The 20,218-nt window shown below is 33.9% G+C and overlaps 1 protein-coding gene across 1 annotated transcript in view; it reads right to left on the minus strand.

Annotated features, from left to right (window-relative positions):
* Nucleotides 1–20,218, minus strand: part of CARPB (Carbonic anhydrase-related protein B) — a 335,706-nt gene that overhangs the window by 186,946 nt on the left and 128,542 nt on the right. The window contains exon 3 of the mRNA XM_089632140.1: nt 14,317–14,367. Within this exon, the coding sequence (XP_089488266.1) occupies nt 14,317–14,367 (51 nt within the window). The remainder of the gene's footprint in view (nt 1–14,316; nt 14,368–20,218) is intronic.

Raw genomic sequence — 20,218 nt, forward strand, 5'->3', positions numbered from 1 at the left:
ATAATTTTTATAGTTGTGGTGTTGTGAGAACTATGTAAAAAAATACATACATTTTCAAAAATTTTGCTGTTTGAAACTAAATCCATTTTTTCTCACAGGACCGTTGTTTTTGCTCGCTTGAAATGCGTCAATACATTAAATCTTCTAAAAATTCCAAAATTATGATAATTAAAGTGATTGAATCAATTTAAAATAAATAATCATTTCAGAAAATGATATTCTTATCACTACACACTTATCAATGAAAGTAAAATCTGCTGTCGGACCCGGTACAAGGCAACATGCATGTTGTAGGCATTAGTATTTACATTTCCAATGAACGCCAAGTGTGTAGTGTGGGGTACAGGGTACCCAAGGAGTACGTGTGAATACAGAATGTTCACCTGCAGAATGTTGAACGCGTCGGAGGTATTTAAATTAATATTAAACAATTCAGCAGATTGGAATGTGTTAACGTTTCCTTTGTGAAAACAACAGATTTACTAACGCAGTAACGTAACGTATAACGTATTGCCATCCAAGTATTATGCTCCGCTGATAAAATAATTATTTTATGTGATCCATTTTGATATTGATCAATACTTAATGAGAAAAAATGATATGCATGAATCCAAAACAAATAAATAACAGGTGTTATTTAAGATATGTGAAAAATCAGAAAATGTGGGAAAGAGAACTGGAAAATTATTTATACTGAGGAGTTTTTAGAAATCAAATATAAAAAAGTATTTTCTCTTATTTTGAATGTCGACAGTGCAAAATTTCACGAAGAAATATAAAAATTCTGCTTTAAGCGGTGATTAAAAGGGATGCGGTGGTTTTTCAAAATCTCATGTAGAAAATTTCATTAATCCTGGAATAAATTTGTAGATTTGTATAAAAAAAAATCCAGCCATCTGAACCAAGTTCCCACAAGAACCTTTTTGATTGACTATAAATTATATATAAATATTTTTCTGCAAACTGTGTGCAACCGGTGAATTTGTTTTAGTGGGGCTCTTGGAAACAGAAGGTCTGTTACATTTAATATAAAGTTATGTCAAAAGTTCGAAGTTCAAAATAAATCTGATCATTGCAGTTTATAAAATTTCCAGAATTTCGCAGTCGCATTACAATAAAGAATACGTACTAAAAGCCGGTAATTAATTTCACATGCTGCGCTGTACGACTCCCTCCCCTTTTCTCCTCTCTTCCTCAGCATACCGTAAAACACCCCTACCCCAAGAGAGGGTAGGTACCCTTAACTACAGACTCCAAGTATGGCGACTTTGGACGGATTCTTTAATATCGGGAACTAAGAAACATTTCGCAAAAGTTCAATAATTAAATATTTCGTAACATGTTCCGTAAAGGTTTTTTATTTTTATTTTTTTTATGTGAGTACCACCAAGCGTCCCAACTCACAACCATGTGGAGCCAGTGAGCATATGGCATTGGATTGGGATACGTTGTGAGGCTGAAGGTAACGGGGAGGAGAATGAGACTGGGAAAAGGAAGGTGGAGTAGTACCTGGCTATTCAGATCTGGTCACCAAATACGACCAAAGCCCTTTAAAGCAACGTTTCAATTCTGAATGGTGGTCTTGCACTCGGGCGATTCTTAGGACGGGTTGTTTCGTAAAATTTAAGCAATTCATCAAATTTAAATGTTCATGTTCAAGTTCTGTGAAGGTTCTATTCAAGTTCTATTATTATTTCATTATTGAATAGTTTTTTCACAAAACTGAAATAATAACTTGAATAGAACTTTCAAAGAACTTTGAAATTTTGAAATTTGATAAATTGTTCAAATCATTGAAACAACCCGTCCTTAGAGTATTTCACAAATGAAAAATTGGTTTTCATTTTAAGTAAACGTAAAAATTGAAAAAGTCTGCAGGACAGAATTATTGTTATTAGACGACACGCAATAATATCTAGAGGTTTATCCGTTACCTAGCTGTTCCGATCTGATCACGATTCGCGATTGTGAATAGTGGTCTTGCATGAGGGTGATCCTGAAAGTATCTAACACTCTGGAAAGTGCTGCAAGTATACTATAAGAATTTTATATTATTTTTTTATTAATGAATCGTGAAATAACACAAATTAATGAAATAAAATTTACTTTCGCACAATGGTATTTGAATCCGCGGCTTCCGAATTTGTAACAATTTATAGTAACCAGTCAATCACGAAGGCCGTCTCCAATAGTGGTAAATAACCTTTAAACATATCATATAAATCCTAAAAAAATTCTATAGACCTATGTCACCTAAGTACGATATTCAAGAGAGGCTGAAAATTTAACGGAAATTTTTATTTTTTATTATCATCTTAATAAATATTATTACCATTGAAAATCTAAAACACGATTAAAAATTATTCAAAAGCTTAATAAATTATTTTGGATTTTCATTTAGAAAAAGTAAATGTAAAGCAAGGAAAATTAATCTGGCAATTAAATTAATTAATTAGTTCAGTAATCAGCCTGCCAATATCCCAGTTCCCCCGCAGAGCCGCACAATGCACCCGCTGTCCCCTGCACACTGTAAACTGCACCCAGCATTGCACACACTGCACTGACTGCACAGCGGTCCCACCTCGCGGCGGACACTCGGATATGATTTACCGACAGGATAATACAGATAGGAGTATTATGGGTCTCTACCGATACCTGATCTCTATCAGCCTTATTCCTATATACCGTGTCCACTACCACTATCTACCACCCTCTGGCTACTGCCCACTGCCTGCGAGCTTATCTGGAGCTTTTTCGATGGAAAATAGATATTGGGGTGCCGCTAGAATTTGAGCAAAAAATATCTACTCTTGCAGATTGTCAGATGTGTTTTGTCTGTACACTGTTCATGGAAACAACGTTGTACAAAATATTATTAAGAAAAATATGCATTTTTAAATCATTGATGTGTATAAATAATCCATCGCATTTAAATTTTGATATCTTCTCAAAAGAATTCATAATGTTAAACCGAAAAATAACTGTTTTCAATAAAAGTAGAAAATTTCAGTAGGCAAATAAAACTGATATTTTTGTAGATTAAAAAAAAGTATGGAAGTAAATATTTTGTTGAAATGAAAAGGTTTTTAACAATATCAACAATTCCTTTATTTTCACTTATCTATCTTTACATTTGGTAAAACAATTAGAAATAGACATAACAATGGAACACGTGTCAAGTGTTTACTGCATGAAATATGAAATAATATTATTTTAATAATTTTCTTGATTTGCACGGTCTAAATAAAACGATTATTCATTAAATTCATTCAGATTTTTAATATGTCTTCGAATATTTTTAGGACCGCTTAATGTGTGATATTTTTGCCTGTGAATTCGATCATTGTAGACATATAGCGGAATAATAGGTTCCACTTTTTTGCCTCCAATTGACCTCCAACGCTCCAATTACTTTAAATTAAACTACTGAATCCGGTCTACGCGCTCCATTTGTCACATTCTAATAGTGGAATCTAATAGTGGTGATCATATCGGAAATATTTTCTTTTATTCCCCACTTTCAGCTTAAGGACCCGTAGTAAGCGCTCAAAGATGGTTTGAAAGGGAAATATGAAAATACGTATGTTAGAGGAAGCTCGCTAATATTAAAAAATGATAATAATTAACTGAAATTAGTGAAAATGTTTAATAAAACACGACTCGTTTTGAAATAAAGCAAAAATCTATCGGCAAATGCTAAAGTTGAATTTAAAAATACGCTGTGAATTATAACATACTAAATAACGAAACAAAACGTCTTTTTAATAATTTTTGGAGCTTACTTTAAGATATTTTTCTATCGAGGGAATTTCATATAATTACCGTTTCAGCATTACAAATGTATGGATCTTATCTCCAAAACAAAATTATTTTTTTTAAACTTAAAAACTTAAATAGTTAAGTTTTAAAGTACAAAAAAAGTTAAGTTAAGAGAAACATGATATAAATCGGTAGAAATTGGGAATGCGGTGGCTAAAATATTGGATATTACTTGGCCGTAAAGCTGGAATCCTCTTAATCACATAGGCTAAAAGAATAGTTAAGAAAGTAGAACCACTGCGTGGGTGATAAAGACAGCTCATTATGGGAAGTACACGTGAGTGGTTGTATTAAACATGCATAAGATAGCCTTTCTCCATTTTCCCGTTGTACACGGCTAAGTAGCTGTTTACTCCGCTAACGGCTGGCATAAATCCGGCCGAACACTCTTATTCTCACACATATAGGACACTCGCCAATAAAATACCGATTTTTATCCTGTTTAAAACCCGCCCTAAATTACAGGTGTCTCCAGAAACCTAAATGTATCTCCAGCTGCTGATAGCAAGAAATCTAAATTTCACTTCCATAATATGAAAGATACAATTCTCATATTATACATTAATGCATCTATTCACCCGTGCCTACTGAAATACTTTCAGTGAGATCTCACAAATACGATTTGAAAACAATCTTAGTAGGATTTAGAGTGATAAAAAGTCATTTAAAAAAAAATCCTTAAATGCATGACTTGGCATATACATGTATAGAACGTGTCTGCTGAGAGGATATAAAATAATTAGAATTTTTTTTAATTATTATCACTTTTATTTTTCCTAAAAAAACATGTTTTACGAGAAAATTTTTGAATTAGTCTTTTTCTATGGGTTTAAATACAATTTATGATTCGTTTAGACACTTGCAGTCACGAAATGCCAAAAATGATTTTTTTTTATTTATTTATTATTTAACATTATAAATGATAACAATATGCAGACTTATATATATATAATTTTTTCGTTATTATTCTATTTCTCCATAAGTTGAGCTCCAGGAGCTCATGTTTATGGGAGGAGTCTTAACATTTAGTTCTAATGATTTTTTAAACAATAATCAAAAACTTTTGAAATAAATACAAACACAATATTAACATAGGTACACAAATTAGAAAATTGTGTTTTTAAAGATAATTAAGATAATACATCTTTTTACAGATTAAGTAAGCGTGAAGAAATTAAGGGTACAATATATCAAGAAAAATTTACAAAAATAGTTTTTTTTAAAGACAATCAAATTAATATATATATATATATATATATAATAATTTGTAAAATATATATATATATATATATATATTTTACAGATTGAGTAAGTGTAAAAAAATAAGGGGTACAATATATCATTATAAAATTTGAGTGACTTAATTAACTTTTTGAATTGTTCATAATTCACAGTTTCGGTTACACTAATTTTATTTTTGGACAATAATAATATATTGTACCATCTCACACCTAAATACGAATAGTGGTGCTGAGCCGTGGTCGTTCTAAGCATAGGAATGGCTATAAAGCCATTAGTTTTGAATCTATTGCTTATGCTATCTGAGGGGTGAATTTTATAAATAAAGTATTCTTTATAAATTTGATATAAGGCGATTCTTTTATACAATTCTGTGATAGATGGTACATTAAATTCCTGAAATATCTCTAAAGTAGGGGAGTCATAATATGGTTTTCTAAGGATGATTTTTATAATTATTCTTTGAATTGTAATTATGGGCTGTAAAGAAGCCTTAAAAGCCCCTCCCCACCCAATAATCCCGTACTGCAATAAGGACTGAATTAATGTATAATAGACAATTTTGATAGTTTTCTTATTTAAAATTGAATTGTATTAGTAAAAAACACAACGTGTATACATATATATATATATATATATATAAAATTTGGGAGGCGGGTTTGGGTATAGCCGCCAAAAGTGGTTTGATACGTTTGGTGATTTAGTAGGGGTGCCCGAGTTCATCAGGTGAGGTGTGTTCATGATGCGCCTGCCCATCAGCTGCGCGGCGTGCCAGATTGAGAGAGGCTAGTTTGAGGCAACCCTTTGACCTCTCCAACTCCGCGCCGTAGCGGGGGGGATACATTCATATGTCCGTCACTGCAAGACACACCGATACATACCCACCCCTCATACCTTTTTCTTTCCCAGAACTTCTTTTCCCTGAGGAAAATTATTTTCTCCAAAGCCTCCTGTGTAGGAAGAATATTAAATATAAGTATATATATGAACATTTCAATAGTGTGCAGTCTGGTGATTGGTGACTTTTAATTTAAAAAATCGTTGACGATTTAATGGTATATTGTAGTTGTCTACAAGATATGTATGTGTGTAAACATGTATGCATGTAGGTGCATACATGTACATTATTCTTTACTTACAGTGTTGTGTTCATCAATGTTGTGTTTTTCTGTAATTAGTGATAGTATCAACCAAGTTTAATTAATGTAATTGTATTTCGAGAGCTTTGATATGAATCACTGTTGACAAACCTAAGAGAAAAAAAAAGAAAAAAAAGATGCATTTAAGAGTTGTCATTTCTCCTTTATGATAGGAATAGAGAATGGACCAGCAAAAATCTCTATCCTTGCAAACACTCCTTGCTTAATTATGTATATTCATTCTTAATATTCTCATACATACTAACTCTTGTATCATAACGAATCATACGTAATATCTGCCTTTGGCGTAAATCGTGGGATAATGAGGCGTGGGTATGTTACCTATGTTGTTTGTATAAATAACTACAAAAATATAGTAAGTAGGTTTTTTCAGTATAACAACATAGCCCCGCAATTGTGTTCCTTAAAAAAATGCACTTAGAACAACAAATGATAATAAGGTGCCCTTATTCCATAACACAAGAAAATCACAGTAGGTACATGTGAAGACTTATACGATCACACAGGAAAATCTAGGTACGTACATGTGAACACTTGTTCGATCACACAGGAAAATCAAAGGAGATTTATATATTTTTATTATATATTTTAATAGGTACATGTGAACACTTATTTGATCACAGAGGAAAATCACATTAGGGACATGTGAACTCTTATTCGATCACAGTTGGTACAGGTGAACAGTTGAGCGGAACTAAAAAAAATTATATGCGTAATTTTTCCAGAATTCGTTGCAGCTCTCTAACTGTACACACATCCACACATCATAGAAAAATGTTTTTTTTTAATTGGTAGGTATTACAAAATACACTTACTAAACTTTCCGTTCAACTTATCTCTATTAGATATTAATTCTATAGCTGGAAAAAGCCACCGGTCGCCCCTGCACATAAATATGAGACAAAAGGACGTTTTATAAAGACGCGAGTAGGAACTATAAAGCCTTTGCAAGCACATCGTCAGTTACACATTAAAAAACAGTTCTGTTGTCAGTTTGTCAGTCTGCCAGTTTGCCAGTGTACCAGACCGCGGTACCACGTGCTCCTTTTGCATAATGATTCAGTGTTTCATTAAGTCCCATCGGCGTAATTTTCCATCACACTTATCTCAGCGGGACGTCATTGTGAGTCGTGAGCGTTTCTTGTTAATATAATTAATTGTTTGAGGCTTTGATTACTGAAGCCGTCAGTTTCCGAATGGAAGCATACATGCTCCGGGAGCGGGAGGGGGTGGTCTACTGAACACACACCGTCAGGGGGGGCGTCTTGCGAGAGGGGCGATCGGGTGCTAATGAACAGAAACCTTATGTTATAAATATGACCATAACTCTCATAATTGATACTAATTATTGTAATTAAATTATTAATTATTAAAACATTGTGTGAGATAGCACACCAACAGTTAACTACTTAGCAACGGAAGCCTTTAAATGTTCAGTTCTGGTAACAGGATCAAATGATTTTGATTATCGAGATAAAGAGATCCCATGGTCGCCATGGTCGGTTCATATTGATAGCCATAAATACCATATTTATTCGTCTATAAGTTTAGAATCATGGCATCGCCCGATTGTTGAAATGAACTCCGATTGTTTTCTGCGGCTGGAGATAGAATAAAGTTTTGGAGATAAAACAAAAATTGAACGTCCCTCTCCAGCCAAATGCGTAAGCGCCTGTGTTCGTTGAGAGTGTGTAGAATTATTGGGTATTTAGCGCAAACAAAACATGCCATTAATTACGCAAACAAACCCCGGCAGGAAGTGTAAGTAATAAAGGCTTCAACTTTACATTAAACACGGACCGCATTCAGTCCCGGCCGAAACAATGCCCCCGGTTGGTTACCCATGGAGCTAACCAAGCCGCGAGGGTCCCGAGGGCGGGCAGGGGTCGACCATTTTTGACCCGCATTATTTTTTCAACTCCGAGGGTTTATTTTTTATTTGAGCTGGGTCACTTTGACTGGCGATGATTTATGCCACTTTATTTGTTTTCCACTTTCCTGAACTTTGATTAAGAAAAAATATGTTTCTTGATCTAGTAGATTCACCTGGTTCCATGATAACTCAACACAGTAACAATTCAACACACTTTTAAAAAGTGATATAAAGTCATTAGAAACGATGAAATTTTTTTTTTAACCTAACCTAACCTCACTTAACCTACTTAACCCAGTTAATAAAGTTTTTGTTTCATCACTGTTGGGGACGGAACAGCACCGTCGCGTCGCACCGCGGAATGCAATAGGAGTGGAAAGTTCGGATATGCTGACTTACCTTTTTCTATTCTTCCACGGTTTTCTATCCTTCTTTGCGCTGGTTCATTATTTTTTTTTATTTAAGTGCATAAAACAGGCAAGATGCCCAAGAATTTACATACATGATTGTTTAAATACATAATAATAACAACATGATAATAACAAAAATAGTAACAAAATGAATAAGCTAAATATGCAGAAGTAAATGACAAATCAGAATGGGTAAAAGGTAAGTACAAATATGTTCATAAACGATTTGTTATTGTCACACCTGTACTGGTGTGACACTGATTAGGTAGGTACAATGTTGCTTCTCGTTGAATAAAGAGTTTTATCACAATATCAGCTTAATATGATTAACGGTAGTACATTTTTTTTGAAGTGTTTAAATTGGTCATTAAAAATGTCTATTTCATTATGAGAGCCATGTATAATGTTATAATTTTTTAATGTTCGCGGTTCAGGGGAAAAATATCCTGTATTTGTGTGGTAGGCTTTAATATAGAAAATGTCTTTCATCCTCCTTGTTGATTTTCTTGATGGTATATTGATGTTTATTTGGGATAAAATGTTTGGTGTATCAACTGATGCATGTATAATTTTGTGTAGGAGCAGTACGTCAGAAAGTTTACGTCATTTTTTTTCATACACACTAATCACTAAATTTCATCACAATGCGCGAGCTCACGATGGCTTTAAGTTTCGACACTATCGATAAAGGGGGCTCCGTGATCAAACGTTGTTGACAGGACGATTTTTTCAACTCAACTAAAGATCAACTAAGTCGGCATAGGAGAGGTAGGAGGTGGGTCGGTGGGCAACAATAATTTAATAAAGGAGATCAAAAGGAAAGGTGTAGGTAACAGGATGCTAAGTGCCAACAATCACTTTATATAACTTTTCAAAGATGTGATGAATTATCATTGTGATGATTTATCCTGTCACTGATTCACCTATACCTTTATAGCTTTCAAACTCAGTTGTATGTAGATTTTGCAGAAAGTCTGTTCTTGGAGAACAATCTAATGATCTAGGGCTATTTATCGATAACCATCGCGGCCTCCATGGTCGAAAAGTAAGACTCTCGACTAGCAATCCGGAGGTTGCGGGTTCAAATCCCGACGTGCCAAGTACATTATTATCATGATCTACTCATTAAAATAAAATAAGAAATATTTGCGTCACGTTCCAAAGTCGAAGAGATTCTCTGTATCGCCATTAAGTATTGAGAAGATGTTTGAAATGAATTTAGCCGTGTTTGATGACGACATCTGAATAGCCAGTACTTAATTTCAGTCCCCTTCCTATCTCATTCCCCTCTCCACTTCCTTCAGCCTCACAACGTACCCCATTTGTGGTAGTCATAGTCTCACTGGATCCTGAGGTTTGAAACCAGTTGGGACTTTTTTCGGTACTAATAAAAAAAAATAAAAACATAAAAGAGAAACAAATATTGCAAATGCAGTCTGTGAACCTACCAAGCATTTCCGGTAACTAAATCGAAATTCACTGAGAAAACAATAACAATAACCACAAATAATATATTAATCAAGCTGTAATATTAATATTATCATGAACTGTCAAACTTGTCAATATCCTTCCGAGGCTAATTTGAACGGAAACTGTTACATCATATCGGAGTGTTGTGTCAATTTCCTTCAAATTACGTTGAAGTTGACATGAAACCAATTGATTCAGAACGTATGTATTAACGTAATGATTTTTTTCTGTAAATCTTTCAAAACAAATTAACATACTTTTTACCTATGGTAGATTATCAGTGTATATAAGTAATGCCAATTTCTGTGTAAAAGTTCCCTATGTGAGAAAGAGACAAATATATAATGACCGCTTTGCACAACAAAGTGAAGGAAGTACTACCTACATATTCTACTTCAAACTCAGTGTTTTCCATTATGGTTTAGTATTATGCTTTCTCTTTTTAAAATTCACTCTATAGAAAACGATTTTGGGAGGCGGTTATGGGTCCCGCTTCACAAACCTCTGCCATAGGTTATCCCAAGAGGTTAACTACGTTTAGTGACTCAACAGGGGTGCCCAGGTTTAATGGGTGGAGTTTGTCCGTGTCTTGACGGCGGATACGTCCGTCCACCAACTACGTGGCAGGCCGGATCAGGAGAAAATGGTTGAGGAGACCTTTTAAGACGAGACAGTACTATAAAATAAAGCCATAATCTTAATGGCGCAAGTTAAGCAGCCGTGTACAAAAATAAACGACGCTTGGCCCTGGTGTATTGTATAGACCTGCGGTTGAATTTGCCCATCAAATCTCTTAAATAAAGTTTAATTTAACAATATAAGTGATGAAGTCGTGTAAAAACAATAATCGTCGTACCGCATGGTGTAATGGACGGACAAAGGACTACTTTGCCATAGCAGGCCTAGAAAATCTAACATAATTATTATTATATCACCTTACTCTCTCGGAACATTACCTTGCAACACAGTGGATGGGATGAATTCATACGTCCGTCACTTCTGGACACACTGACCCTCATATTCCTACCGAACCCTCATACCATTTTCCTTCCAAAAACTTTATCTTCTTTCTCCCCTAAAATAACCCTACACACAGCATCCTTAAAGATGACATAGGTCTGTCAAGTCATAGAGTTATTTTTCTCCAGACCCCCTGCGTGGAACTAAGTTTAAAAAAAAAACATATCCTAAAACTGTATTGTGTTCGATATGTATTTGTTCCTGCCACAAGTACTAGTAACACGCTACATAATTCAATAAAAAAACTGTACCTACTTGCATACGTGCAGTAACCCTTAGAAAGATTTTAACATCACAAAATTTTTGAAGTACCTACACATTTAAAAACATTTTCCCGTTCTTTCCACCGGTAAAACCCTTCCCAGAAAAAATATGCAAGATTAATACAGTTGCTCTGAATTTCGCCCAACGTTTTCATACAAAATCTAATAAAAAAGAAACAGTGCTGGGATGGATGTATGCAATGTAGTGCAATGGCCTCTATGCACGAGCGTTGAGTGCTGAGAGCCGACTGTCGAGCTGTCACGGGGTGACAAGTGACAGCGATCTCCCGCCCCCCCACCACCCCTGCGCCCGGTGCACTACCCTACTAGCAACACGCTCCTAATATCAACAGTGTCAACCCTCACCACCGGTATTTTTTGACACTCATTAAAATAATTAAATTTTTCCTAAATTCAGATGTAAAATTTTATTATGTTAACATAATTTTTAATATCTTATTAACCTAACTTATTTACTTTTCTTAAAAAATAACTAATAGTTCTGTGAATAATGAACCTCGATTTAAAAAAAAAATATTTTTATAATTTTATCTAAATTAAACAATAAATTAAAACAGTGAATTTCCCCTTAAATCTTAAGATTTGTAAATAAGAACTTAAATACATAACTTCTTAATTATAAGCCGCATATTTCTTGTTACTTTTCTTGAATTTCAAATAAGAAAATATATAATTTTTTTTAAGAAAGTATTTTAACGAAGATTTTTTTTTTAATTTTCAGGCGGGTAGGAACAGTAATATTAAATCAATTTGGTAGGCGGGTATGGCTACCACCGCCCCGGAAACCATTTATTGGATAACCAACTCCTGTTATATGTCACCCAAAGTGGTTCGCTACGTTTGGTGACTTTGAAGGGGTGTCGGTGTAAGGATTCTCTAGGTCTTAGCGGTGGACGCATTTGTCCGTCTGCTGCGTGGCAGGTCGGATCAGGAAAGTATGATTGGGAGACGTTTTGACCTACCCAGCCGGACTTTGAGGATTCAAACATGAGGATTTTATCGACCGATAACTGAATAAACAAATTTCTGGACAGACGAAGAAATGTACGAACATATTTATAGATAGGTGAAATGCAAAACGGACGAGTTAAAACAGGACTTTGCAACGCTTAGTCCAATAGTTATTATAAATGAAGTTGAACCATTTTATGCATGAGTATTTTTTTTATTTTGGTAATGCACAAAGAATACCTACAGTGGTAGATATGAAGTTAATTAAAATTATTTACAATCACTCATATCCGTTTTTCCCGTATCTATTAAATGAACATAAAAAAATCATGAAAGAGAAATAAATATAATTCCATTCGAATATTACCTCGCTGTTACACTCGGCTTACAAATAAAGCATAAAAGTGGAGAAATAAATAAATAATATTATAGATTTTCACGCACAGACTCTGTTCGCAGAAACGTTCTTCGTCGATAAAGTTCTCGAACTTCTCATTAGTAATTAAAATAATAACCGTTACTTTATGACTTCTCAAACTTGGCGTTGCAAATTAATTTGTAGGGAATAATATTATTGTGATTATTTACTGGATCGAAAATTCGGTCCCATTGCCTTCCATATTGTCAGACCCCGCATTGTTCGGGACCTCCGCCCTAGCTGCTGTGGGCGGGGATAAATCTGCTATTCACACCTGGCGCTGAGTTCCTGGTACCTAATCTACCAACTGCCAACTACCTACAAGCTTCCAGCTACTCCCTACCAGTTACCAGTAGCCCTGTCCCCGTAAGGGTAGGAACACTGGGACAGGGTAGCAGGAACTGAGCAGGGTGTGCTCCTCCCTTCGCGACCCTCAGGTGAAATATGGAGAGTGTGACGTCATGCAGTGGCAACCCCACATCTGGCAAACTTCCTACGACTCTACAACTGGCTCAGTCTGCAGAGAACAGTATATGCTTTATCTGTTCTAATATACTTGTGACCAAAGAGGTTCGGATTCATTTATTCGGAAAATTCATCCAATCATCAATTCAGAAGCAATTTCCTGACAATCAGCTTAACACAAAATGAAAGTAAAACAGGATTTTTTTCAGGATGTCTACAAAGTATGCTGAACGTTTAAACGTTTTATTTATCTTAGCAAAGATTTTATCTATGTAAAACGTAAAATAATTAAATTCAACTAATTTTCTTCGTAAAAAGTACAAAAACTACCAAGTAGCGGTCAAATAACGCCAAGAAATATACCCAATAAGAAAATAAAACCGCAACAAGTAATTGTGTATGTGTATTAGTGTTGTGAATGTAGTTTGCTAGTGTATAGAGAACGTTGCAAGCCCTATAAGTTAAACAAATTTCATATATTTGTGAGTTGAGTGAGTGTTCTGAATTCCTTCCATCAGCGAGGTGCAAGAATGTCAGGAGGGTGAAGAGGTGACTGGAGTGGTACGAGAGGCGGTGTCAGAGGGTTTGAGGGATGTGAGGAGGACGGGTGAGTGAGGAGAAGCTGGAATGTCCCCCCCTGTTGCAAGTCATGATAGTTCTGGGTCAAAATACAAATAAAAAAATGCTCCGCAATTATTTATGCATGGATTTACATGTATTTTGAGAATGAATTTGAAATAGAATTTTAGTTCTGATTTAGTTTCGAACGATGTACATATTATTCAAGTGTTTGACATTAGAAAAAAATTAAAGTTGATTGATGAACGTTCCAAACATTTTTAGATCCCTGTTTCTGGACCAGCAGATTCAGTAATAATGCAGTATGATATGTGTATGCAGTGTTAAGGGACGTACTTGAGTACTCGTACGTACAATGTTTTTTTACGTTTTTTACTGCAATTAATGTCAGAAATCACTGATTAATGTAAGTTAAGTATGTTCCTTAACACCTCGATTAAATATTTTAAAATAAACAAATTAATCGAAATGTTATGAATCTGATCGGACCCATAGGGTTGGCTTACGTTATGTAAGTGAGTTTCATTGCGCAAATATTGTTTTGATTAGGTAATAATCGCATGTAGACATATCGCTTTATCACTTACAGAATAAATCAACAGATTTTAGAATAGTAATTATGACTTACCGGATATTCCATCATAAGTCCACCATTCCTCCCAGCTCACACCGGATGTTACTGAAATAAGAAAAAAAAAATAATTAACAAATTTCACGTTTTTAAAAGGGTTTTATTTTATTGTGAAATACTCATGTTTGGAATAGATATTAGTAATTTGCTCTATGATCGGTAATGACATAAATAGCTACTTATTATTGACCATTTGCAGTATGCCAATTTGCTCATACACAAATATATTATTTATTCTCATTGGAGATGTAAAAACCCACCAGATTCATATTCTCATTGGCAATGCAACAGACCCACCAGTTCTTATTGGAGATGAAACAGACCCACCAGCTTAATATTCCCATTGGAGATGCAAAAGACCCACCAGCATAATATTCTCATTGGAGATGGAACAGACCCACCAACCCCATATTCTCATTGCAGATGCAACAGACCCACCAACCCCATATTCTCATTGGAGATGGAACAGACCCACCAAACCCATATTCTCATTGCAGATGCAACAGACCTACCAACCCCATATTCTCATTGGAGATGCAATTGACCCACCAACCCCATATTCTCATTGGAGATGCAACAGACCTACCAGCTTAATATTCTCATTGGAGATGCAACAGACCAATCAGATCCATATTTTTGCGGGTTTATGGAGAACTAAAATGCGCTTATTCAAACAAAAACAATCCCCGACTAGTCGTATTATTGTAAAGTATAATTCATTACGTGTCCCCCATTGTTGTCCCATTGAAAGTCTAAATTGCCCTCAGCCGAAAGTACACAGAACAAAAGTCGCTCTTTAGTGGCGGAGAATACATCCGTAGAGCCAACTCCTAGTAGTATACCGGGAACTTTACCCGTCAACAGATTCTCCGCCTGTACTCCGCGCCGGAAAACTAGATTCACCCATATAATAAATATCCTTAAGTAATTGTTATTCATTTTCAACGCGGAAGTTTTTCAAAATTTGATGAAGACAGTAATTTTCCTGTTAATTTGTGCGCAAAGTATGCAGAATTTAATCAAGAATTATGAAAATAATGATTTAAGAGGCGGGAAATGGGGAGTAGGGGTAGATTTTCAAAATTCAATAAAAACAATGACCTTTCTCGTATTTTAAAGGTAACGGTACAAAATTTCACCAATCTCGAAATAAATCTGAAGATTTCTTTAAAAACTAAAGCCACCCACCCACACCTGGATATTCATCTTCATATAACCTAATCTAATCTAAAACAACACTGGGATACCCTTTTTACAAAATATAGATATAGCTAGATTTCAATCATAATTCACCCTATTTTAACGACTTTAGAATTTATACAGTACATAGTTACGGACATGTCCATCATTTGAGTCGTCGACTTGCAAAACCAGCTCTGGAATTTCTCAAAGAGTGAATTGACAAAAAAAATTATTAATACGTTTCGCAAAATATCTGGTGTAATTATGTTGATATTTTGCATGGGAGGTATATTCTTTTTATATTCAAAGTGTTCTAAGCAATTTTTCGTGACATTTGCAGATTTCCGAAAAATGAGCGAGGTTTGCAAAGTCGATGACTCCGATATTAGGTTTAAATAAATAGAGAGAGATAGACAGCTTATTAGAAGAGGACATAGTATTAAGAGTATTATAGTGTGGGGAGTGTAGGAGTTAAATCGTTTATTGGGTAGAAAGGGAACAACATTAAAATTGCGCTTACGGAACTTTTTTAAAAATTCAATATCAATCTATTATCTAATATAAATCAATAACCTTCGCTTCGTTATATTAGTTTGTGTGTTTTCTAAGATGTTTATTATATATCCTATCTTTAAAACAATTACCTGTCGTGACTGTTAATCCAGGGTTTTTAAAATTGCAGTTGAATTATTGAGATCGGAAACCAAAGAATTTTTTTTTCTCAGAAAACTTCTGATATTGCCGTGTAATAAATGCAGTCATTTGATGAATGGAACATAAGATCTTATCTTCAATAAACCTTAAAAATTGTAAACCTGTCTTAAAAAACGAATTGCATTAGAAAAGACATTGTCTAGTGGGTCAGGTACTTTTCCATAATTCGAAATAACAGTGATTTTACTCTACTGTTTAAGGACATTAATATTTATCGCTTCATGTACGAAGCATTTTCATAAAAATTTATGTTCAAAAAACGAGGTTGAAATTAACGAATCGAAAGATGGGTTTCTCAGCCTTGTCTCGTTGGACCGTGTTTGTTTGAACGGCAACGCGGGCGCCGAAACTTAATGCTTTAGTACCTCGCGTCGAATCTGAGGCCGTATTTTTTCATCGACTTTTACTTAGTGCCACTTCTCACCCGATATGTTATATAAATGCGGGAAAGCACTATGCCGTCTGCAGGCTCGACAACATTCAGTGGTAATATTATGTGAACGACCAAATCTACTATTTGATCAATAAATTGTAAAAAATTTGAAAGAAAAAAAAAATATTATTCGTCGCATTATTAATAAATAATACAACACATTTCAAGAAACTATATACACATACGAGTATTGTTTATATACAAGAAAGAAAAACTTTCTTTTTCGAAGAAAGACAAACATTATCGGGTTACGAAAAACTTGACAATATTTGAAAATCTCCTACTGTCACCATAGTAAGCGGAAAATGTTGCTAGTATTGTGATGGAGAATTAATGTCTATGAATTGAACGCCCTTCACTCGCGTGGGACCCAAACGCGATAAAAACTCGGCCACTGACCACTCTACTCAGTTACCAAATTTGAGTTTATCATTAATCACATAAAAAGTAAAACTGTTGGAGAGGTTAGGTCTACTAATTAAATATTGATAAGTATCCATTTTTTGTTAATGCTTTGACTCTGTTTGGTCAAGCTCTAGTTTTATATAGCTTATGACGAGTGACAGGGAGAGGTTTGCATGGGTAGACATTATATTTAATAACGACAGTAAACAACAAAAGTCAAATACGACTTAACCAACTATTTAGATAAATATTTCAAATATTAGATAAACATATTAGAGAACATAACCTAAGAACTGTTGAGCCTAAGGCTCTCGATTATGAATGTTTCAGAATCGAATTCTGGCTCGAACAAGTACATTTTACTGAATTAATTTGTGTTGTATGTTGTTGGACGGGTTGTTTCTAAGAATTTAAACAATTGATCAAATTTCAAAGAAAATATTCAAGTTATGTCAAAGTACTTTTCAAGTTCTATTATCATCTCAGTACTGTGAAACAACAGACCGACGATGAAGTAATAGCAGAACTTGAGTAGAACATCCACAGAATTAAATAAAAGAAACGAAAATACTTGGTTTTAGGTCACTTTATTGATAAATTTTACTGTCTACCGGTTTCGGTACCTCCTTACCATCATCAGGACAGTTATATAAATTATCATATTGTGACCTAAAACCAAGAATTTTCATTACATTTATTTAAAATGTCGAGTCAAAATATGTTCCTTCTTTTGAAAAAAGTCAACAGAATTGTTCAAATTCTGTGAAAAAAATCGTCCTTACTATCGCTTTGATGAGAGACTTGAGAATTGAAACGTTTCTTGAAATGTTTGGTGACCAGAACTGAATATCCAGGTACTTTTTCACCGACATCTTCACCATCTCCTTTAACTTTCCACTATATACTTCTATGGAGGATGCCTTTATCTCACTGACTCTGTACGGTTGGGATTCTTGTGCAAAATTCACATAAAAATGGTGAGCTGATTAAATGTTAATTCAAAAATGTGAAGTAGGTAGTGCAATCATCTGAATCGGAATTAATAAACCGTGTCGAGTGTTATTAGAAAAGCCCCGGTGCTCCCAGAGAGCTGCCTAATGGCGTTCATTCGCCATTTACTCATCATTACCAAATAACACTTTTCTCTTTAACGATTATTATGATGCCTTAATATTCACCAAGGAAAATTATTTAAGCTATTATTTTATTTTACGATCACTGAAATGTGAAGGCTTTACAATTATTTAAGCTCGTCATGTCAGTGTAAGGCATTTTAAAAATTGCACGATGACTACCACGACCGAAATAATCAATATAACTATTAACATTTTTTTCAACCCCTCGACTCACGTAGAAACCAAATGTAACGTTATCGTAAAACTGATTCTACCTAATTTTCTAATATGGTCCAACATATAATGTAAACAGATTTAGAAAGAGATAACACAAAGCTTTCTCTTTGCATTTAAAATTTTACAACATCGCTACCGTTTTAGTTAACTTCTGTACAACACAAACACGTCAAACAGTTCACCCGGTGAAAGTTTGCTAATTTAAAATAAAAGATTTTTATATAACATGAAAAAATTGAAGTGACAATAACCTTTATAATACGTTTGTCAAACTGAACGTGTTTTTTAGCTCCGTATAAAGCGGTAAATAAAGTTTACTAGAAAAAAAACCTCTGGAAAACAATTTGAAAAGGTTAAGCCGTGCTTGCGTTTGAAATTTTATTTTTTTCATTGCATTTTTTCCGTTTGTATGAGATACCCGAATATTTCAAAATATTTCATTTTGGAATGCATCCTAAATTAGAAAATTTATTTATAACTAAACGCTAAGCGGGAATATTCATGACATCATTATTTTTTGTCTGGACCCCGAGAAGAGCAACTACACATTTTTAAATACACCATCATTACTCTACACATATTTTAATACAAGGTAGCGTCTTGAAATCAGTATCTAAGAATTTTAAGAAAGGTAAGTTTCTCGTTGCGTCTTAAAACATAGATAGATATTAATTTCACTTAGTGCAATTTAAGTGCAATTTGAAAATTCAATTTATCGGAATACTCCCAGATATAAGTTGTACAGCAATCAAATATATAAAATATAAAAATAAATAATGTGAATATTCGTTTTTTATACATTCTAGATAAAATAGGTCTATTTACGAATTTCACTAAAAACTAAAGAAAAACCTAAAAAAAGTTAATGTATCAAGATTGTCTATATTGATATTGTTGACAAATACATTAGTATCTATAGTATGCATGTAATTGTATAAATATGCCTAGGTGTTTATAAGTATGCTGTGTGCCCTGCTTGAGTGTGTGTATGCTTATGAGTATTTTGGCTGTTTTATATCTATCTATCTGTGTATTGTAATCCCTTGAAATATTATTTTATTGTGACTTTTCGTTACGTGTGTACCTTTGTTCTATAATTAATATTGTTAACATGACCAGCTGACTGCTTTGGCAGTTTAGCTGGTGTTTATACTAAGGAATAGAATATAAAAAATAAAGTAATATTGATTAACGCTTTGCAAAATATTAAATTATTTTTACTAAGAACTTCCCTTGACACATGTGTGCGCTAGGCCATTCTATGTGTAATATATATTAGTGGTGATCATGCCGATTATAAAAGAAGATAAACTATTAAATTAATTTATAGCCATCGTTAAAAATGTCGACGTAATATTGATTGTAAATAACACACATACCATTATATAATATGAAAAGGTGGAGAAAGAATAGTGACTAATAATTTTTATTATATTAATATTTCAAAACCATCCATGTATCTATATTCCCTTTAGCAACATTGTTCAAAATATTTCCAACATACAATTGATCAATCAAAACGAAAAACATAAATACAACGACTAAACTCAATTTTTTTCTACACATGCACTTAATAATAAATAAAAAAACGTCGATTTAAATTGTAATAAAACCCCTTTTTTATCAGAAAAAAACAGTTAAAACACTAATTCAAACCACATTTATTAATCATAAATTTTAATCTATTCTCTCACATTAGGTATTATTTTCAAAATCTATTTTAATAAGCTTAACTCGTACATCAAAACCAAAAGCTAGTACTTTACATTACATTAAATACTGTAAAAATGTGTTTTTTACTATTTGTAAGGAT

Source organism: Hesperophylax consimilis, chromosome 5 (assembly GCF_061612785.1).
Source record: "Hesperophylax consimilis isolate HC1 chromosome 5, BYU_Hcon_1.0, whole genome shotgun sequence".
In the NCBI taxonomy this organism is placed as follows: domain Eukaryota; kingdom Metazoa; phylum Arthropoda; class Insecta; order Trichoptera; family Limnephilidae; genus Hesperophylax; species Hesperophylax consimilis.